At 28.9% G+C, this 23,453-nt stretch overlaps 1 protein-coding gene across 1 annotated transcript; it reads right to left on the bottom strand.

Moving 5' to 3' along the window:
• Positions 1–104: 104 nt before the first annotated feature.
• LOC142240924 (uncharacterized) lies at positions 105–8,790 on the bottom strand. Its single transcript, XM_075312673.1, has 3 exons — positions 7,710–8,790; positions 3,160–4,332; positions 105–376 (listed from the first exon to the last, which is right to left on the bottom strand). Exons 1-3 carry the CDS (start codon positions 8,703–8,705, stop codon positions 116–118), a joined length of 2,430 nt encoding a protein of 809 aa, XP_075168788.1. The 5' UTR covers positions 8,706–8,790; the 3' UTR covers positions 105–115.
• Positions 8,791–23,453: the final 14,663 nt, after the last annotated feature.

The following is a 23,453-nucleotide window of genomic DNA, read 5'->3' as shown; positions in this document are numbered from 1 at the left end:
TTGTTTGCGACAGACTATTCGAGCTTTTGATTTCAAAGAGAAATTTCAACTCTTCAATCATCGGACGCATAGTAGGCATTGAACGCATGGTATGTAATTCTACCTTAACGCTACCTTACAAATACAAACTATGTCTCTCCGCCTGAATTTGACGCAAACGTCCAACTGCCAGCAATCGATTATCTCTATACTCTTCCGATTTCCAAGGACGTAAATTGTAAATTTCTTGACTACGAGCTGGCATATAGGCAAATATTGTATTTGTTGGAGGTCCATTGGCACACAAAAATGGCCGCATAGCACAGCAGACAATATGAGATTGATCCAACATGGCCTTGTTGATATTCTTGTAGCATTGTTGGCGTAGTACTTTTGACTAAAAAAAATTAGAGAGAATTAAAAATAAGTCATAGAAAATTAATATATTCTATAATATATTCTAACTCAATTGAAATTCAGCCAGGCTGAATTGAAGTTTTCTTATATAAAACTTACCTAAAGCGAAAGTGAAATACAATTCAGCCTGACTGAATTGAAATTTTCTTATAGAAAAGTTAATTCAGCTTGGCTGAATTGAAGTTTTCCTATAGAAAACATAACACAGCCCTGCTGTATTAAAGTTTTCTTAAATAAAATATAATTCAGCCAAGTTGAATTGAACGAAACCATTAAGTTCTAAAAAAAATTAGCCTGAATTCTTAAAGGAAGTTTAATTCAGCCTAGCTGAATTGAAGTTTTCCTATCCAAAACATAATTCAGCCTTGCTGAATTGAAGTTTTCCTATCCAAAACATAATTCGGCCATGCCAAATTGAAATTTTGCTATAGAAAGCATAATTCAGCAAGACTTAATTGAAGTTTTCATATACAAAACATAAGTCAGACAGGCTGAATTGAAGTTTTCCTATAGAAAACTTAATTCAGCTTAGCTGAATTGAAGTTTTCCTATAGAAATCATAAGTCAGCCAGGCTGAATTAAAGTTTTCATATATAAAACATAATTCAGCCAGACTGAATTGAAGTTTTCCTATAGAAAACATAAGTCAGCTTGGCTGAATTAAAGTTTTCCTATAGAAAACATAAGTCAGCCAGGCTGAATTGAAGTTTTCCTATAGAAAACATAATTCAGCCAGGCTAAGTTGAAATTTTCCTATAGAAAACTTAATTCAGCATAGCCGAATTGAAGTTTTCATATAGAAAACTTAATTCAGCTAGGCTTAGTTGAAATTTTCCTATAGAAAACATAATTCAGCCAGGCTAAGTTGAAAATTTTCTATAGAAAACATAATTCAGCCAGGCTGAATTGAAATTTTCCTATAGAAAACTAAATACAGCCTAGCTGAATTGAAGTTTTCTTATAGAAAACTTAATTCAGCCTAGCTGAATTGAAGTTTTCCTATAGCAAACTTAATTCAGCCAAGCTGAATTGAAGTTTTCCTATAGAAAACATAATTCAGCCAGGCTAAGTTGAAATTTTCCTATAGAAAACTTAATTCAGCCTAGCCGAATTGAAGTTTTCATATAGAAAACTTAATTCAGCTAGGCTTAGTTGAAATTTTCCTATAGAAAACATAATTCAGCCAGGCTAAGTTGAAAATTTTCTATAGAAAACATAATTCAGCCAGGCTGAATTGAAATTTTCCTATAGAAAACTAAATACAGCCTAGCTGAATTGAAGTTTTCTTATAGAAAACTTAATTCAGCCTAGCCGAATTGAAGTTTTCATATAGAAAACTTAATTCAGCTAGGCTTAGTTGAAATTTTCCTATAGAAAACATAATTCAGCCAGGCTAAGTTGAAAATTTTCTATAGAAAACAAAGTTCAGCCAGGCTGAATTCAAATTTTCCTATAGAAAACTTTATTCAGTCTAGCTGAGTTGAAGTTTCCCTATAGAAAACTTTATTCGGCCCAGCTGAATTGAAGTTTTCCTATTAAAAACATAATTCAGCCAGGCTGAATTGAAATTTCCTATAGAACTAACTAACCAGCCTCGCTGTATTGAAGTTTTATTAAATAAAACATAATTCAATTTAAGTGCAATGAAGTTTTTCTGCAGAAAGAACATAATTCCTATAGAAAATATAATTCAGCCAGAAGAAAATTTAATACTGGCTAATTTCATTGAAACTTTATATTTCAACCAAGCTGAATTGAAGTTTTCCCATAGAACACATCGTTAGTTGAGGTTTCGAATACCACTGAAGCCAAAATGAATCCAAGTTCCCCTAAAGAGAACCTAATTCTATCTAAACTCAACTTAATTCTTTAAGAAAACTTAATTCAGCATGGCTGAATTGAAGTTTCCCTAAGAAAAAGTTTGTTTGGCATAACTGAATTGAAGTTTTTCTAAAGAAAACATAATTTTTGACCAGCTCAATTAGCAAATTCCTAATGAAAACTTTTTTCTATCCAGCTGAATTGACGTTTTCCTATAGAAAATTTACAACAGCCAAGTTGAACCTTAATTCTACCTAGCTGAATTGAAGATATCTTAAAGAAACTTTAATTCAGCTAAGCTGAATTGAAGATATCTTAAAGAAACTTTAATACAGCTAAGCTGAATTGAAAGTATCTTAAAGAAACTTTAATTCAGCTCAGCTGAATTGAAATTTTTCATAGAAAACCCATCTGGGTCTAGCTACATTTGCTTCTTCTAATCTTAATTGATGTTTTTGTTATGTAATACCTAATTCAGCCTAGCTGAATTGAAGTTTTCTTGCAGAAAACCTTATTTAGTCAGGGAGATATATTTTTTCTATACAAAACTTAAGTCAACCTGGTAGAAGTGAAGTTTTTCTAAAGTAAACTTTAATACAATCAGGCTGAATTTGAGTTTCTCTACTGAAAATTTAATTCAGCCAGACTGAGTTTGTGGTTTCCTGTAGAAAATTCAATTCAGCTAATATAAATTAGGGGTAACCTATAGAAATCTTAACTTAGTCGGGCTTAATAGAAGTTCTCCTACAGAATATTTAATTTAGTTGGTTTTGATTAAAGTTTTCTTCTAGAATTTTTAATACAGCCATCCGGAATTGAAGTTTTCCCATAGATTACCAAATTCAGCATAGCTGAATTAAAATTTTCTCTGCAGAAAACATAATTCAGCAAGGCCTGAGTTATGAAATATTTATTTCAATTTTTTCCCCTATTTCATTTTACCTTCTTCACCAAATAATCCCTACAAGAATAATCCACAGTTGAATTTGATCCCAAGTCTTTGCTTTGAGGCATTTTTATCGATATCCCCACATCGGCCAAACTACGAAATATCAATTGATCCTTTTCACATAGTTTATCCAAATGGGTTCGTGAATATATTTTTCCATATCTCAAACGTATCCATTCTCTCAGTAAGGGCAAACGATGTGACATGGGCATACATGGTATAACAAAGAGGGTATCCTTTGACATTCGATCCAAAGCATCCTTAAGCAAACGATCCATGAGTCCATCATCATTGGGATCATAATATTCTAGGTTATAATTTAATCTGCCATCTGTGGTCCGAGAGGAATCAGATAATGGGGTTTCTAGTGTTTTCTCTGTTTGGTCAATTAATTTTTGATAACATTTTTTAATGGCTTCATTGAGTTTTTTCCGGGGTTGATGTTGTAAATATTCCTCCTTTTGGAGTTTATTCAGAAGGGCTATATCACTATCGATAGCTTCTATAAATGCCTTTTTCAGGTTTATATTTTGGGGATTATTTTCTCTCAATGAAAATATTTTCTGATAATCAAAACGATATTGATGATCTAAGGTAGGAGCTTGAAAATATTTTTCTGGTGATAGGGAGAACTGGCCTTCGTTTTGAATTGAAGATTGTGAAAAATATTTCTCTCTAAATTTGCCTAAATTGGAGCTGGAACTTTGACGGCAGCACAAACAATGTTGACTACAGCTATCCCCTTGACCTATGAGACATCCACAATTCTCTGGACGATGCTGATGGTCAACTTGATTGGTATTCTCTTGCAAATGCGGACCTTCGTTGTGTTGCCATCTCATATTCATTTCAGGAAGGCTAATTGTAGAATTCCAATTGTGATCCTGACCTTTTACATTATTGGCCACTAGACAGCCGCAAGAAGGGGTGGGCCTATGAGTTTGATTATTGTCACCTCTACTTTGATCACAACTTATGAGGGTGGTCAGAGGTGTTTCGGTTTTGCTTGATTTTAAAATTGTCTTTAAGTTGGTTTTTCCACTTAGACCATAAGAAAGCATTTGAAAGGTACAGTGCTTACGAAAATCTTCAACCATTTGCCGAAATTCCTTGCGATATTTCTCTATATCGTATTTCAGACGTTGAATTATAAATCGACAAGAAAACTGAAAAGAATGGTGAAGATACTATCAAATATTATTTCAATCGGCATGGATTATAGATTTCCAATAGAAAACTTTATTCAGCATGGCTAAATTGAAGTTTTCCTATAGCAAACATTATTCAGGCAGGCTGACAAAAATTTTCTATAGAAAAAAAATTTTGACAAAATTTTCTATAAAAAAAAAATTTTGACAAAATTTTCTAGAGAAATAAAATTTTGAGAGAAATTTTCTTATAATTGTACAACAATTATTATTCGAGCTTAATGGACAATTTTAGATTAAGGAACCTTTTATTAATGAGTCATTGAAAAGAGAACGCCAGATACAAATCTATACACGCCTATACTGTACATGTTTCGGTTCGGGCGAATGAACCTTTCCACAGTCTTCAGTATAGATCTGGCTGGGATAGATAACTCAATTTTGGGCCCTTTATGCTAATTCCTTATGAAGAAAACATTTGGGAATTATCCTCTTACAAATTGAATCATATTTACTCCCACTGTATATCATCTTTTCACAAAATTTTCCATAGAAATAAAATTTGGCAAAATTTTGATAAAATTTTCTATAGAATTAATATTTTGACAACATTTTCTATAGAAATAAAATTCTGCAGGTTTTATGTCTCCTTCGGCTTCGCTAGGAGATTTTTTCACTGCTGACTCTACCGGAGGCTTGTCCGTTTCGGAATCCTTTGGCTGATCGCTTTTGTATACCTTCATATGGATATCATGAAAACCATAACTTACACGTCCTTGGGTCTGGCCTAGATGTGGCAGCGACTCTATGTTTAATATAAACACCGCATGTCGTCTTGGTCCATCCACCTCATCCAAACGACCAACCTTCCAATCGGCGGTTGGAAGATCTGGGTTACATTCTTTTAGTCTCTCTAGTATTGACTCAGGATCAGGAGATTTTCCGGAATCCATGCATGTGCTCTAGGTTTAGCCGGTATGTCTTTTTTTATCGACTAACTCCAAAGCGGATCCTTCCCAAACTTCACCAATTAGCATCAATGCAGCTTTAAAGCAATCCATAGACCTCTGGTCCGAAAAAACTATTAACTTATATCGTCCTTGATACCATCCAGCATCTTGCCGTCGAGGACTTGGTCCGGGAAACTTTTTTCGCACCTCTGAGTAGACACCAGACATCGCGTTCTCAATTTCCCCCCATTTTTGCCTTGGAATCATACCGTCCAATGCTCCTTTATTAATAATAGCCATCACAAGGCTGTCTTTTGCAACTGAGGCAAACGATCTTTGATCCCGTTTAGAGGATGGCAGCTCATCCGGTGATCGTTCCCTTTTTCCAGTTTCAAGAATTCCTTGAGCCCATTTTAAGGAATCGCTTTGCTTAGACGACAACGTGCTTGGGTCGACTGATCCTAATTTCTTTAGGATAAACAAAGCATTTCTTCGTTCCTTGAATCTCTTTCGAGAGGGATTGCCTCCTTTTGATGTCGTCACCTTAGAAAAGGTTCGACTTGCCAAAGTGTCACCGCCAGTCGACCCGTCTACAGGTCGACTAATTGGGCCTGACTCTTGGTCGCTGCCCAAATTTATAACTTCAGTCGTTACCCCTCCACTGGGCCCTGAAGTTAGCAACCCAGTGGATGACTTTGAATTTCGCTGCATGGTGGTTTATTATTTCCACCACACGTGAAATTCGTAATAAGTACTTATTACGATGAAATACTCCGCTATTAGAAAACACGTCCGTTCAGTTCGACGGTTGAATAAAATAAAGTTTTGACCAAAAAAAAAGTTTTGACCAAATTTTCTTTAAACATAAAATTTGGACAAAATTGTCTATAGAAAAAAATTTTGACAAAATTTTCTATAGAAAAATATTTTTGATAAAATTGTCTATAGAAAAAATTTGACAAAATTTTCTAAAGAAAAAAAAATTGACGACATTTTATATAAAAACAAAATTTTGACAAAATTTTCTATAGAAATAAAAAGTTGACAAAACTTTCTATAGAAATAAAATGTTGACAAAACTTTCTATAGAAAAAAATTTTTGACAAAATTTTCTATGGAAACAAAATTTTGACAAAATTTTCAATAAAAATAAAAATTTTTGACAAAATTTTCTATAGAAATAAAATTTTGACAAAATTTTTTATAGAAATAAAATTTTGACAACATTTTCTATAGAAATAAAATTTTGACAAAACTTTCTATAGAAATACAACCTTGAAAAAAATTTCTATAGAAATAAAATTTTGACAACATTTTCTATAGAAATAAAATTTTGACAAAATTTTCTATAGAAATAAAATTGTGACAAAATTTTCTATAGAAATAAAATTTTTACAAAATTTTCCATAGAAATAAAATGTTGACAAAATTTTCTATAGAAATAAAATTTTGACAAAATTTTCTTAGAAATAAAATTTTGACAAAATTTTCCATAGATATAAAATTTTGGCAAAATTTTCTTAGAAATAAAATTTGTAAAAAAAATGTCTATAGAAATAAAATTTTGACAAAATTTTCAATGGAAATAAAATATTGACAAAATTTTCTATAGAAATAAAATTTTGACAAAATATTCTATAAAAATAAAATTTTGACAACATTTTCTATAGAAATAAAATTTTGACAAAACTTTCTATAGAAATACAACCTTGAAAAAAATTTCTATAGAAATAAAATTTTGACAACATTTTCTATAGAAATAAAATTTTGACAAAATTTTCTATAGAAAAAAAATTTTGACAAAATCTTCTATAGAAATAAAACTTTGACAAAATTTTCTATAGAAATAAAAATTTGAAAAAAAGAAATCTATAGAAATAAAATGTTGACAAAATTTTCTATAAAAATAAAACGTTGACAAAATTTTCTATAGAAATAAAATTTTGTCAAAATTTTCTTTAGAAATAAAAGTTTGACAAAATTTTCTATAGAAATAAAATTATGACAAAAATTTTCTATAGAAATAAAATTTTGACAAAATTTTTCTATAGAAATAAAATTTTGATAATATATTTCTATAGAAATAAAATTTTGACAAAATTTTCTATAGAAAAAAATCTGAGAAAATTTTCTATGGAAATAAAAATTTGAATTGAAGTTTCTTATAGAAAACTTTATTCAGCCAGGCTGAATTGACGTTTTTCTATAGATATCTTTATTTATCTAGTTTCATATGGAGCTTTCCTATAGAAAACCTGAAATCAGCCAACCTGATTTGAACTGTTCCTACAGGTAACTTTATTCAGCCAAGCTGAATTGTGGTTCTCCTGCAGAAAACTTTATTCAGCCAGGCTCAATTGAAAATTTCCTTTATAAAACTTAAATCAGCCGGGCTTTATAATCACCACAAACAAGTTTTCTCATTATATATGGAAAATTCCTTACCCTGTTTGGACTCCCTGAATCCAATTTCTTAGAATTTTCAATAAAAATTTTATCCATCTCCGTATCAAATGACCTTCTCAGGTGTTCAATATCATCAAATTGCTGACTTAACTTATGTACCATAGTCTCTTCAATTTTGGCAGCTTCAAAATTATCCAAAAGCTGAGAAATATCGGAACTTTCCGGTTTGCCTTTCCCAGAATCTATATCAAGTTTTGTTTTGAAATCCTTAAACCAACGTAGTCCTTCAGGAGAAAATTTCACATCCTGATATGTATAATAGTCTTCCTGAAGACCCACATTGGCCTTCCTTCCAGGTTCCGGAATAGTATACTTGGATCTGTATTGAACTGCTGTCCTTAACTTTTCAAAATATGGAGCAAAAGGTCCTGCATAGCTATGACTTGATGTCTTCCTTTTCGATTTAGTTTTGTATTCTTTGGGATTTTCCACGAAATTCTCTCTCTTTCGATTCGGTAAAGGTAGAATTCGATCTAGCTCCCTGAGAGTAGTACTCATATCTAAATGAGCTATACAGGACATTAATATTTGTTCATTTATTGAATATTTTTGTGGGGTATTTATCACAGGATCATTTTCCCCATACAGCCAATCTTTAAGAAACCACAAAAATGCCACATCACTTCCTCCACACAAGGCCAATAAAGTTAATAATTGGCCATTCGAGGGTAAAGGTTCCAAGCCAAGGCATTTCAAGCAGTGCAAAGTATGACTAGATATCTTCTGATCAATGTCATCTCGTATCGAGTCAGCCAATCTATCTGCAGCATTTTTTTGAAATGTTGATATTTCACGGTACCATGGAGGTAACTGTAGTGATTCCATATAATCTTTTATCAGCGCCCGTTGTCTTCCCAAAGATTCTAAAGGTTTACTCGACTTGGAGCTGGATAGCTTTTGAGTAGGTTTGTGTTTTCGTCTGCTTTCCATTGGGCAAATATTGAAATCTCTATCCTCTGATGTAAATCCACACATTGTAGAAATAAAATTTAACGAAAAAATTTTGAACGGAAATTTGTCAAAGCGACAACAACAAAAATTTCTAATGACATAAAAACAATTTCAGATATGACACTTAAAGCAAAAGGAATTTAATAACAATTCAGAAATTTCAACATTTTTTACGGTAAAGACTTTTTTTTATGATAAAGACTTAAGTCAGCTAAACAGAATGCAAATAGAAACTGTAATTTAGCCTAGATCAATTGCAATTTTCATGGAGAAACTCCAATTCAGCCAGGCTGAATTGAAGTTAAATTAAAGGTTTTGCTAATTCAGCCTAATTCAGCTGGGCTATGATTGCAGTTTTTCCAAACAAACCTGCCTGAATCGAAGTCCTTTCATGTAGAAAACTTAATTCAGCTAGTCTGAATTGAAGTATTTCTATTAAAAACATAATTTAAAAAAGGTGAATTAACATTTACATATTCAGCCTAGCTGAATTAATATTTTAATTCTAATTCAGTCAGAATGAATTGATTAAAGTTTTCCTATAGAAACCTAGCTCAGCGTGGCTACATTGAAATTTTACTACAGAGAAAACCTAATTTAGCATAGCTAATATGGAGTTTTCCTAGAAAATCCCAAATTCAGCCCGGCTGAATTGAACTTTCCCTACAGAAACTCTAACTACATTGAAGTTTAGCTAGAGAAAACCTTATTTAGCTGAGCTTATTTGAAGTTTTCCTATAGAAAACTTAATTCAGCCGAGCTGAATTGAAATGTTCCTACAGAAACCCTAATTCAACTTTATTGAATTGAATACATTACCTAGAGAAAAAAAATAATTCAGCCTGGAAAAATTAAAGTTTCCATGCATAATCTCTAATTCAGCCTGGCCGTGATTGAAGTTTTCCTAAAAACCCTTAAGTTTTCCTATAGAAAACGTAATTCAGCCAGCTTGAATTGAAGATTTTCTGAAGAAAACTTAATTCAGCTAACCTAAAGTGAAGTATTCCTACTAAAGCCATAATTCATAGAGATTGAATTGAAGTTACCGGGTCCATAACCTAATTCAACTTGGCCGAATTAAAGTTTTCCTATAGAAAATTCAGCTTGGCTGAATTTAAAATTTTTTATAGAAGATTTAGTTCAATATGGCTGAATTGAAATTTTTTTATAGAAGATTTACTTCAGTCTGGCTGAATTTAAGTTTATGAAGAAACCCTAACTCAAACAGGCTGAATTAAAGATAAATTTAAGATTTTGTAATAGCATGGCTGTGATTGAAGTTTTCAGTAAGAAACCTTAAGTTTTCGTATGGAAAACTCAACTCAGCCAGCCTGCATTGAAGTTATCCTATAGAATTTTACTTCAGACAGACTGAATAGCAATTTTCCTAAACAGAAATTTTAACTTATGTTTTCCTAACCTAATTCAGCTAGCCAGAATTGAAATTTTCCTAAAAAACTTAATTCAGCCAGATTGAATCGGAATTATTTTGAAGGTTTCCTATAGGAAACCTAATTCCGCTTGGCCTCATTGATATTTTCTTAAGGGAAACCTTATTCAGCCAGGCTGAATTGAAGTTTTCCTATATAAAAGTTAATTCAGCCTAGCTTATTTGAAGTTTTCCCTTAGAAAACCTAATTCAGCGTGGCTAAATTGAAGTTTTCCTATGGAAAACCTAATTCAGCTTGGCTTCATTGAAGCTTTGCTAGAGAAAATCTAAATCAGTATATCTTATTTGAAATTTTCCTATTGAAACTGGCTGAATGCCAGGCTGAATTGAAGTTTTATTGGAGAAAACATAATTCAGAATAGATTATTTGAGCCTGGGTAAGTTGCAGTTTTCCTAATCTAATTCAGCCTAGCTGAATTGAAGTTGTGCTAATTCAGCCTGGCTGGATTGACGATTTCCTTTAAAAACATAATGCAGCCTGGCTAAATAGAAGATTTTCGTTTAGAAAACCTTACTCTCCTCTCCTTATTCAGCATAGCCTATTTAAAGTTTTCCAGTAGCAAACCCAACTCAACCCGGCTGAATTGAAGTTTTTCTATCGAAAACTTGATTCAGCTTAGAGTATTTGAAGTTTTTCTATAACAAACCTTGTTCAGCCAGGCTGAATTGAAGTTTTCCTATAACAAACCTAGTTCAGACAGGCTGAGTAGTTTATTTCCCATCGAAATCCTGAATCAGCCTTGCTGATTTGAATTTTTGCCTTTATAAAACCTAATTCAGCTTATCTAAAATAAATTGGTCCTATAAAAACCATAATTTAACGCCCTTGAAAAGAAATTTTCCTACAGAAAACATCATGCAACCTATTTGATTTCTATAGAATACCTAATTCAGCTTTGCTGAATTAAAGTTTTGCTAGAAAACACCTTGTTCAACATAATTTATTTTAAGTTATCAGCCTGGCTGAATTGAAGTTGTCCTAATTCAGCCTGGCTGGATTGATGATTTCCTTTAAAAACATAATGCAGCCTGGCTAAATAGAAGATTTTCGTTTAGAAAACCTTACTCTCCTATAGCAAACCTAATTCAGCTAAGCTGAATCTAGAGAGACCTTATTCAGCATAGCCTATTTGAAGTTTTCCAGTAGCAAACCCAACTCAACCCGGCTGAATTGAAGTTTTTCTATCGAAAACCTAATTCAGCTTAGAGTGTGTTATTTGAAGTTTTCCTATAACAAACCTAGTTTAGACAGGCTGAGTACATTATTTCCCATCGAAATCCTGATTCAGCCTCGCGGATTTGAATTTTTGCCTTAATAAAACCTAATTCAGCTTATCTAAAATAAATTGGTTCTATAAAAACCCTAATTTAGAGCCCTTGAAAAGAAATTTTCCTACAGAAAACATCATGCAGCCTACTTGATTTCTATAGAATACCTATAAACCTGGCTAAATTGATGTTATCCTATTAACAATTTAATGCAATCTGACTGAATCGAAGTTTTCCTATAAAAAAAACCTAATTCAGTATCATCGAATTGAAGTTTTCCTACAGAAAGCCTTTTTTACTGTGGTTGGATTTAAATTTTCCTTAGAAAATCTAATTCAGCCTGACTAAATTGAAACTTTTCTATGAAAACCCTAATTCAACCTAGCTGAATTGAAGTTTTCCTGTAGAAAAGTTCAATTCAGCCTGGCTGAATTGCATTTTTCCTACAGAAAGCCAAATTTAACCTGGCTGAATGTACTAAAGCCTTCCATAGAATAACAAATTCGGCCTTATTAAATTTAAGTTATCCTATAAAAACCCTAATTGAACCTAGCTGTATTGAATTTTCTTTAGAAAACCTAGTTCAGCCTAGCTGAATTGAATTTTTCTTTTAGTAAACCTATTTCAGCCTAACTGAATTGAAGTTTTCGTATAGAAAACCTAATTCAGCCTAGCTGAATTTAAGATTTCTTATAGAAAACCCAATTCAGCTTGACTAAATTGAAGTTTTCTTATAAAAAACCTCATTCAATTTGACTCATTTGAAGTTTTCCTATGAAAAACCTAATTCAACCTTGCTGAATTGATGTTTTTCTTTAGAAAAGTTAAAAAACCTAATTCAGCCTAGCTGAATTGAATTTTTCTTTTAGTAAACCTAATTCAGCCTAGCTGAATTGAAGTTTTCGTATAGAAAACCTAATTCAGCATAGCCGAATTTAAGATTTCTTATAGAAAACCCAATTCAGCCTGAGTAAATTGAAGTTTTCTTATAAAAAACCTCATTCAGTTTGACTCATTTGAAGTTTTCCTATGAAAAACATAATTCAACCTTGCTGAATTGATGTTTTTCTTTAGAAAAGTTAAAAAACCTAATTCAGCCTAGCTGAATTGAATTTTTCTTTTAGTAAACCTAATTAAGCCTAGCTGAATTGAAGTTTTCGTATAGAAAACCTAATTCAGCCTAGCTGAATTTAAGATTTCTTATAGAAAACCCAATTCAGCCTGACTAAATTGAAGTTTTCTTATAAAAAACCTCATTCAGTATGACTCATTTGAAGTTTTCCTATGAAAAACCAAATTCAACCTTGCTGAATTGATGTTTTCCTTTAGAAAAGTTCAATTCAGCCCAGCTGAATTGAAATTTTCCTACAGAAAACCCTAATTTATCCTAGCTGGATTTAAGATTTTCTATAGAAACCCCTATGCAGCCCGACTAAATTGAATTTTTCCTATGAAAAACCTAATTCAGCCTAGCAGAATTGAAGTTTTCCTACAGAAGTGTTGAATTCATCCTGGCTAAATCGAAATTCTCTTATAGAAAACCTGATTCAGCCAAGCTGAATTTATGTTTTCCTAATTCAGCCAAGCTGAATTTATGTTTTCCTAATTCAGCCAAGCTGAATTTATATTTTCCTAATTCAGCCAAGCTGAATTTATGTTTTCCTATAGAAACCTAATTCATCCGGGCTAAATTGAAGTTTGTCATATCAAAAACTTAATTCATAAATAGTAATTTGGAAATAATTTTTTTCCATAGAAAACATAATTCAGCGGCGATGAATTTAAAATTTCCTATAGAAAACTTGAAGTACCAAAATTAAATTTAAATTTTCCCCCTAGAATCTCTTAAATCAGTCTCTTTTTTATTCCAAATGTATCCTTTTCGCCCTTTATATGATTTCTAGTTACCTTGTAGCTAGCCAAAGCGCTTTTTTTTTTGGTGATGTACAATACATAATTGATATAAATTCTGACTAGTTTTTTTTTCATTGGTGATATTGAAGGAGAATTGCCAAAAGGTAACACAATTAAAACGCTACAGAGAAAGCCAAATTGAAATAAATGACATGGAGAAAGTTCCAAGAAGTTACAATGTTCTATGAAGGAAAGTAATAAAATATGAACACTCTTAAAAAATTAATATTTTATATTCATAGATATAGTTGTGAACGCAAGATATTTTATATAAAAGACTTTCACCCAAAATCTTGCCTTGCATCTAAATAAATAATTTTTTTTTAAATATTTCTATGCGAAAGATCAACATTCAAGAGTATTTTTTTTTTATTATTTATTTATTTTTTTGTCAAATAATTTTTCTCTTTGTGTATTCTCTAGAAGCATAAAAGCCAACTATCGGTGTCACTGTTGTGGCGTATGAGTGGGTGGGTGGGTGGCTGACCACGTATCGATAAAGTGTTGAACAAACCTTGAGTGAGTGATTTTAACTTCTCTTTATGGTTGTCGTTCGAACTAGAAAAACAGAAACAACATCCAACCAAGTTGGGTCCTTTACTAATAAACCAAGAAGAAGAAGAATTGCCAGCAAGAAATTACCTGAAATTATTCGTTCTTTGATAGCATGACATACATTGCTGAAGGACATATGGACCAAAAAAAATTTTACGTGTTAATTTCACTCTTGATGCTCCCTGAGCACAGGGACCATTCAAAGGCATTGGTTAACCTCAGTACTCTTCGCATTTCTTTTTTTTACCGAAAATTCAACATCCACCTTTTGGGCTACAATTGAACACAGGTCCATCATCTACATCTACTTTAAATAAAATTTCTTTCTTTTTGATTGGCCAATAAGCTCTTGATTGGTGTTCGTATAAATTGACTGACTTTGTGTTTAAGGGTTGTCTGTGTGTATGTGTGTACATGTGGGCCTTTGTAGAATTCAAAGTAAATTCCCTCTCTCTCTCTCTCTCTTTATGTTATACCTTTAAGGAATAAAAGTAATCAACACTTTGGTAAAAATTGATTGGGATGAAAAAAAAATCCAACAAAAAACGAGATGAAACAAAAATCAATACCATTTATAAAGGAAAATTTTCCAATCATTTGTAAAAATTTTGAAATATTCCTTCAGAAAAGAAAATGCAGAAAATATTGTAATGGCAAATCTTTGCTCTTATAAATCACAGCAGGTGTTTGTTTGTGAAGATAAAACTTTGTCTCTCTATCTTTATATTGCCGACAGATTGTTCTCCAGCCTGGAGGTGGTAATAAATAAGAAAAACTCCAGCAGCTTTTCTTTTTAAGGTCTTCCAAGACAAATGTCCCATTTTAGTCCAACAGTACGTGTCACAGCAGACTTGCCTAGTCTTTTTTTTCAACCCCAATGCGTAAAGGATTCATAGGCAACTGGGTCTTATTTGAAATTGTCCTAAGCCTTTAGTGTTGGCAACTTCTTGCCGGGGAATAAATTTTTAAGTTACCCACGTTCATCTTCATTTGTTGCATCATGACAAAATGGAAAATGGTTGTCGCTAGGATTAGTTTGCAATAAAAACTGAAGATTGCGTGCTTGCATATAATTTCATTAGAGTTTCCACTAAAGTCTGAGAACTGCACTAAAATGCAAATTAGTTTGACTTAAGCGAATTTGTGACAGATTTTATTCAGATATTTCAATCTTTTAAAAATCTATATTTTAAAAACTTCCCCATGAGAGGCTAAAATAAAATAATCTCTTGGGCAAATAATTATAGCTGCACTTATTGACAACAGAGAAGCCCTCCTACACCATTGAGATGTTTGGGGGAAATTGTATGGTTTTAAAAATTGAAAACATATTTGTACAGGTTTAATCCCATGCAATGCCACAAATTAAAACGCTATGTTTTTTTAAATTTATTAGTCAAAAGCCAAAAATGTCGGAAATAACATCAAATTTTGGAGTTGTTCGAATTGTCTACCTTGGGCATGGGTTATGGTTGTCACATTACATCAGCGTTGCCAGAATTGTTTCACAAAAAACCGCTAGATTTGTCCAAAAAACTAGCCAAAAAAAGCTAAAAAATTTTAAAAAATAGCTAGAAAAAAGCTAAAATGTTTTGTATCAAAAGTCACATTTTTGATTGAAATTTAACAAACTTGAAAGGCTTTATTTGGCTTAAAATGCATATTATTTTAATTGTATTCATTTTATTTCAATTTCTGTGAGACTGTAAGAAAATTTAAGTCATATTAGCTCTGTTTGCATACTCGATACATTTTGATTACTATCACAAATTTTTACTGGAAGTCCTTCGTTTATATTTCCTAGTAAAAACATTTTTCCCAGTAAACTTGCAATTGTCAGCTGGTTAATCATCAACAAGTCCAATGTGTGATATATTGCACAATGTCACATAGAACTGCATAAGAAAATATCAATATATTTCGTTTTAACTGAATTAATGATAAATTCGTGAACGTGTACACTTCTCCTAATTTTACCCATTCTAACTGTCTTGCAAGTTTATATTGAATAACTTTTATTCGAAAATTTCCCATACAAACCTATTGTTGTCTAATTTTCGTAAATGTAAATCCATTCCATTAATATATAGCAGATTTTTTTTATCCTATCACTACGAATTTTTTCATTGCATTTTTTTGATGTTAAAAAAAATAATACCACATTCAAAACTTTATTTCCTTAATTATTTCTATGTTCGGTTCCAAAGATTTTGTACACTAATGATTTTGGTATTGATTCCGAGTCAAATTTGAATTTATTCGTTTTGTCAGCTTTTTCTTCATGAGCTATCACAGAGCTTTAAAAACGTGCTAACGACAACTTAAATTTCCAAATTCAGACTCGACTTTAAGTAGAAATTATTCTATGTATACGTTTTTAAAATAAAATGTTGAAAAACCTCTTCTATTTTTGAACGCTATTTTGGTTTGTGGTCAAGATACAAAAACTCCACAAATTTAAAGACTATTTCATTAATTTTAAGAATTTTTTAGAATTGACCCTAGCCTTCTTTCATGAAAAAATACCCATTTTTAAGTTGAATCACTTAACTATAAGGACAAAAAGAATTTATCGGCTATTGAAGAAGAGAAATTCACAAATGCTAATATAACCAAATTATAATAACATAAAAAGGATAAACGAGTCAAATGCTAATATTCCTAATAATTTACTGACAGTTTATATAAGGAATTGAAATATGTGGAAAACCTTATTCTGGCAGCAAGGCTTAGATAAAAACGAAGTTGTATCCATATTTCAATAGGAGCATGTCGAAAATAAAAAAAGCCAAAATTAGCTAAAAGGGTCATGAAAAAAAAGCCAGAAAAAAGCTAAAAGCTAAATGCATTTTGTCCCCGCTAAACGTCTTCAAAAAAAGCCAAATCTAGCGGGAAAAAAGCTAAATTGGCAACGCTGCATTACATTGTGCACGAAAGTGTCTCTGCGTTAAGTGGTAAGTTTTTGAGCAATTTTTAGGGGTCATCATGGTGCAATGGTTAGCATGCCCGCCTTGCATACACAAGGTCATAGGGTCGATTCCTTGCTTCGACCGAACACCAAAAAATTTTTCAGAGATGGATTATCCCACCTCAGTAATGCTGGTGACATTTCTGAGGGTTTCAAAGCTTCTCTAAGTGGTTTCACTGCAATGTGGAACGCCGTTCGGACTCGGCTATAAAAAGGAGGTCCCTTGTCATTGAGCTTAACATGGAATCGGGCAGCACTCAGTGATCAGAGAGAAGTTCACCAATGTGGTATCATAATGGACTCAATGGTCTAAGTGAGCCTGATACATCGGCCTGCCACCTAACCTAACCTAGGGGTCATGGCCACGGTTGCAACTCGAGCCAAAAATAATCTACCAAAATTTTGAAAAAAAAAATTACCAAAAAACTATCAAGCAAAAAAATTTATTTTGTCAAAATTTTACTTCTATAGAAAATTTGGTCAACATTTTATTTCTATAGAAAATTTTGTCAAAATTTTATTACCATACTTCTACTGAAAATTTTACTTCTATAGAAAATTTTGTCAAATCTTTATTTCTATAGAAAATGTTGTCAAACTCTATAAAAAAATTTTGTCAACATTTTATATTCTAGAAAATTTTGTCAAAATTTTATATCATAGAAAATTTTGTCAATATTTCTTTTTCTATAGAAAAATTTGTCGAAATTTTATTTCTACAGAAAATTTTGTCAAAATTTTATTTCTACAGAAAATGTTATCAATTTTTTTCTATGGAAAATTTTTTCAAAATTTTTATTTCTATAGAAAATGTTGCCAACCTTTTATTTCTGTAGAACAATTTTGTCCAAATTTTATTTCTATAGAAATTTTTGTCAAAATTTTATTTCTATAGAAATTTTTGTCAAAATTTTATTTCTATAGAAAATTTTGTCAAAATTTTATTTCTATAAAAAATTTTGTCAAAGTTTTACTTCAATAGAAAATTTTGTCAAAATTTTATTTGTATAGAAAATTATGTTAAAATTTATTTCTAGAGATACTTATGACAAAATTGTATTTCTTCAGAAAATTTTGTCAACATTTTATTTCTATAGAAAATTTTGTCAAAATTTTATTTCTATAGAAAATTTTATACAAATTTAATTTCTATAGAAAATTTTCTCAATATCTTATTTCTTAGAATATGTTATCCAATTTTTATTTCTGTAGAAAATATGATCAAAATTTTATTTCTATAGAAAATTTGATCAAAATTTTATTTCTATAGAAAATTTTGTCAAAATTTTATTTCTATATAAAATTTTGTCAAGATTTTATTCCTATAGAAAATTTTATCAAAATTTTATTTCTATAAAAAATTTTGTCAAAATTTTATTTCTATAGAAAATTTTGTTAAAATTTTATTTCTATAGAAAATTTTGCCAAAATTTTATTTCTATAGAAAATATGATCAACATTTTATTTCTATAGAAAATTTGATCAAAATTTTATTTCTATAGAAAATTTTGTGAAAATTTTATTTCTATAGAAAACTTTGTTGAAATTTTATAAGTATAGAAAATTTTGTCAAAATTTTATTTCCATATAAAATTTTATGAAGATTTTATTTCTATAGAAAATTTTGTCAAAATTTTATTTCTATAGAAAATTTGATCAAAATTTTATTTCTATATAAAATATGATCAAAATTTTATTTCTATAGAAAATTTGATCAAAATTTTATTTCTATAGAAAAATTTGTCAAAACTTTATTTCCATAGAATATTTTGTCAACATTTTATTTCTATAAAAAATTTTGTCAAAATTTTATTTCTATAGAAAATTTTGTCCACATTTTATTTCTATAGAAAATTTTGTCAAAATTTTATGTCTATAGAAAATTTTCAAAAATAATCTTCACTATTTCTTAATTTTTGTGTTAGTTCACTTTTTTGCTACATGTTATAATTTATTTTGTACTAAACAGGATTGACCATCTTTAGAGATAAAACAAACTACCTTTAGAGATAAAACAAACCATTGCCATTACTATAGTTTCAATCTAAATTTCACTGATTCTCTTGCAATTGAAGACACATAGAAAATTGTTTAAAACAATTCGTATGGCATCATTAGAAATGTATGAACTGATGTAATGCATTTCCACAAAACCATGACAACATGGGAAAAGGACTATGCGCCAGAACATAGGAGAGAAATAAAAAAAACTAAACTTCGAAAAAAAATAGTTTCAACGAAATGAAGGAAATATTGACTCTTTGAAGATACTTGAGAATGTCCAGCATTCGAGTAAAAGACGACTACAGAGGGTCGTCAAAAGTGGAGATGAATGTGGAAAAGTTACTTCAAAAGTTTAAAACAAAAAACTGAAGAGTATAATAATTGCTAAGGTAATGACAACCACCAGAGACCAAAGTAATATCAATAGGAAAAAAAATGATCTCTAATATAGGAAGAAAAAATTCCAATTTTAAATGTCCAAAAAATTGAAGTTGACAACAAACAAATGTCAAAATTTTATTTATATAGAAAATTTTGTCAAGATTTTATTTCTATAGAAAATTTTGTCAAATCTTAATTCCTATAGAAAATTTTGTAAAAATTTAATTTCTATAGAAAATTTTGTCAAAATTTTATTTCTATAGAAAATTTTGTCAATATTTTATTTCTATAAAAAATTTTGTCAAAATTTTATTTCTATACAAAATTTTGTCAAAATTTTGTATCTATAGAAAATGTTGTCAAATTTTTGTATCTATAGCAAATTTTGTCAAAATTTTGTATCTATAGAAAATTTTGTATCTATAGAAAATTTTGTCAAAATTTTATTTCTATAGAAAATTTTGTCAAAATTTTATTTCTAGAGAAAATGTTGTTAAAAAATGTATTTCTATAGGAAATATTGTCAAAATTTTATTCCTATGGAAAGTTTTATCAAAATTTTATTTCTATAAAAAATTTTGTCAAAATTTTATTTCTATAGAAAATTTTGTCAAAATTTTTTATCTATAGAAAATTTTGTCAAAATTTTGTATCTATAGCAAATTTTGTCAAAATTTTGTATCTGTAGAAAATTTTGTCAAAATTTTGTATCTGTAGAAAATTTTGTCAAATTTTTTGTTATAGAAAATTTTTGTCAAAATTTTTTTATTTCTATAGAAAAATTTGTCAAGATTGTATTTCTGTAGGAAATTTTGTCCAAATTTTGTTTCTATAGAAAATTTTGTAAAAATTTTATTTCTATAGAAAATTTTGTCAAAATTTTATTTCTATAGAAAATTTTGTCAAAATTGTATTTCTATAGAAAAATTTGTCAAAATTGTATTTCTAGAGAAAATTTTGTTAAAAAATGTACTTCTATAGGAAATATTGTCAAAATTGTATTCCTACGGAAAGGTTTTTCAAAATTTTATTTCAATTGAAAATTTTGTGAAAATTTTATTTCTATAGAAAATGTTTTGACAAAATTTTATTTCTTTCATGAAATGAGGTTTTTATGCCATTTGTCTGTGTTTTGTTGTCTTTAGATTATAAACCAACGTTTAAATACCAACATTTTCAAAGTAACCTCCATAGACTATGGAAAGCTATGCTTTCATTCCAAAATGTGAAGGGATAAAATTGAATTTCGTGTGTTCATGATGTTTGTCAAGGAATACACATTCGACAATGCAATCGAATAGGAATTTATATTATTTTAAGATTGCTTTCACATATCCGCAAAACAACAACAACAACTACTACTACTACTGCAAAAAAAACAAACCTTAGGAAATATTAGTTGTGTCATCTAAATAGACCGCTATGAAAAGATCTACCGTATTCCAGGCCAATTCTCATGCAACCAATGAAAACAGAAACACGCTTCGACAAAAGCACTTTAAGAAAGAAAACGAAATCAAGCTGACAATTGCATGAAAACCTCTATCTTGTATTACAACATGCCCCACAAAAAAAAAAAAATATTGATGCTTATTGATATAAGGATATACCTTTGTAGAAATATTGTCCAATAAGATATACAAAGCTACATTCACATATACATATGTTATATGATTTTATAAGTTTGTGGGTTTGTGTTTCTATAGCCATTTTAAAATATCTTTGCTGGATGTGATGGAGAGAGTGTGAGAGAGAAAAGAATATTATTGTTTTTGTTGTTATTCTGTTAGAAAGTTCAAACTAAATTCCCCATTCAATGGCAACCGAGCGTGACAAAACAATTGCAGTCATCGATTTAGTGATTTGCTTTTTGCTATCCACACAGCATAGACAGTGGTGAGATTAGATAATGAAATAGAGAAAAAATCTTTTCAAATCTAATAAAATTTTTACAAAATTTTTTATAGAAATAAAATTTTTACAAAATTTTCCATAGAAATAAAATTTTGACAACATTTTCTATAGAAATAAAATTTTGAAAAAAAAAATGTCTATCGAAAAAAACTTTGACAAAATCTTCTATAGAAATAAAATTTTGAACAAATTTTCTATAGATATAAAATTTTGAAAAAAATAAAATTTTGACAAAATTTTCTATAGAAATAAAATTTTGACAAAATTTTCTATAGAAATGAAATATTGACAACATATTCTATAGAAATAAAATTTTTGTTTTTTATTGTTGGTTTGTACTTCAATCATATTTGTAGCTTAACCAACAGAGGAAAAGAATGTTTGTCAAATTTATTTGGGCAAAGCCCTGCAGACTACAAGATGGTTGCATGGACTCACGTTTCCGAATTACAACATTCCTCATCAGAATCCTTTCTATAGAAAAAAAAATATGACAAAATATAAATGAAATTTTGAGAGAAAAAATAATATATTGACAACGTTTTCTATAGGAATAAAATTTTGACAAAATTTTTCTATAGAAATAAAATTTTGACAAAATTTTCTACAGAAATAAAATAAAATTTTGACAAAATTTTCTATAGAAATAAAATGTTGACAAAATTTTCAGTAGAAATAAAATCTTGACAACATTTTTCATAAAATAAAATTTTATAAAATTTTCTATCGAAATAAAATGTTGAAAAAATTTTCTATAGAAAAAAATATGACAAAATATAAATAAAATTTTGACAGAAAAAATAAAACTTGGACAAAACTTTCTATAGAAATAAAATTTTGACAAAATTTTCTATAGAAATAAAATTTTGACAAAATTTTCAGTAGAAATAAAATCTTGACAAAATTTTTCATAGAAATAAAATTTAATAAAATTTTCTATAGAAATAAAATGTTGACAAAATTTTCTATAGAAAAAAATATGACAAAATATAAATGAAATTTTGACAGAAAAATAAAATATTGACAAAATTTTCTATATGAATAAAATTTTGACAAAATTTTTCTATAGAAATAAAATTTTGACAAAATTTTCTATAGAAATTAAATTTTTATGAATATTTTCTATAGAAATTAAATTTTTGCAAAAATATTCTATAGAAATAAAATTTTGACAAAATTTCCTATAGAAATAAAATTTTGACAGAATTTTCTATAGAAATAAAACTTTGAAAAAAATTTCTATAGAAAAAAAAATTTGAAAAAATATAAATGAAATTTTGACAAAACAAATCAAATCTTGACAAAATTTTCAGTAGAAATAAAATTTCGACAAATTTCTATAGAAATAAAATTTTCTATAGATATAAAATTTTGACAAAATTTTCTATAGAAATAAAATTTTGGCAAAATTTTCTATAAAAATAAAATGTTGACAAAATTTTCTATAGAAAAAAAATATAACAAAATATAAATGAAAGTTTGACAGAAAAATAAAATATTGACAAAATTTTCTATATGAATAAAATTTTGACAAAATTTTTCTATAGAAATAAAATTAAGACAAAATGTTCTATAGAAATTAAATTTTTGCAAAAATTTTCTTTAGAAATAAAATTTTGACAAAATATTCTATAGAATTAAAAGTTTGACAAAATTTCCTATAGAAATAAAATTTTGACAAAATTTTCTATAGAAATAAAATTTTGAAAAAATTTTCTATAGAAAAAAATTTGAAAAAATATAAATGAAATTTTGACAAAAAAAATCAAATCTTGAAAAAATTTTCAGTAGAAATAAAATTTTGACAAATTTCTATAGAAATAAAATTTTAACAAAATTTTCTATAGATATAAAATTTTGACAAAATTTTCTATAGAAATAAAATTTTGGCAAAATTTTCTATAAAAATAAAATTTTGACAAAATTTTCCATAGAAATAAAATTTTGAAAAAATTTCCATAGAAATAAAATTTTGACAAAATTTTCAATAGAAATAAAATTTGACAAAATGTTCTAAAGAAATAAAATTAAGACAAAATGTTCTATAGAAATTAAATTTTTGCAAAAATTTTTTTTAGAAATAAAATTTTGACAAAATATTCTATAGAAATAAAATTTTGACAAAATTTCCTATAGAAATAAAATTTTCACAAAATTTTCTATAGAAATAAAATTTTGAGAAAAATGTCTATCAAAATAAAATTTGACAAAATTTTCTATAAAAATAAAATTTTCTATAGAAATAAAATTTTGACAAAATTTTTTATAGAAATGCAATTTTGACAAAATTTTCTATGGAAATGAAATTTTGACAAAA

Source organism: Haematobia irritans, chromosome 5, assembly GCF_050003625.1.
Source record: "Haematobia irritans isolate KBUSLIRL chromosome 5, ASM5000362v1, whole genome shotgun sequence".
In the NCBI taxonomy this organism is placed as follows: domain Eukaryota; kingdom Metazoa; phylum Arthropoda; class Insecta; order Diptera; family Muscidae; genus Haematobia; species Haematobia irritans.
The sequence above is the reverse complement of the archived record's forward strand: the minus strand, read 5'-3'. Positions and strand labels throughout refer to the sequence as shown.

Coding starts and splice junctions, on each gene's coding strand:
- LOC142240924 (XM_075312673.1), bottom strand. CDS start 8,705: ATGTGTGGATTTACATCAGAGGATAGAGATTTCAATATTTGCCCAATG. Junction 4,333..7,709: donor ATTCAGGGAGTCCAAACAGG/GTAAGGAATTTT, acceptor CATTCTTTTCAG/TTTTCTTGTCGATTTATAAT. Junction 377..3,159: donor GGGATTATTTGGTGAAGAAG/GTAAAATGAAAT, acceptor AATTTTTTTTAG/TCAAAAGTACTACGCCAACA.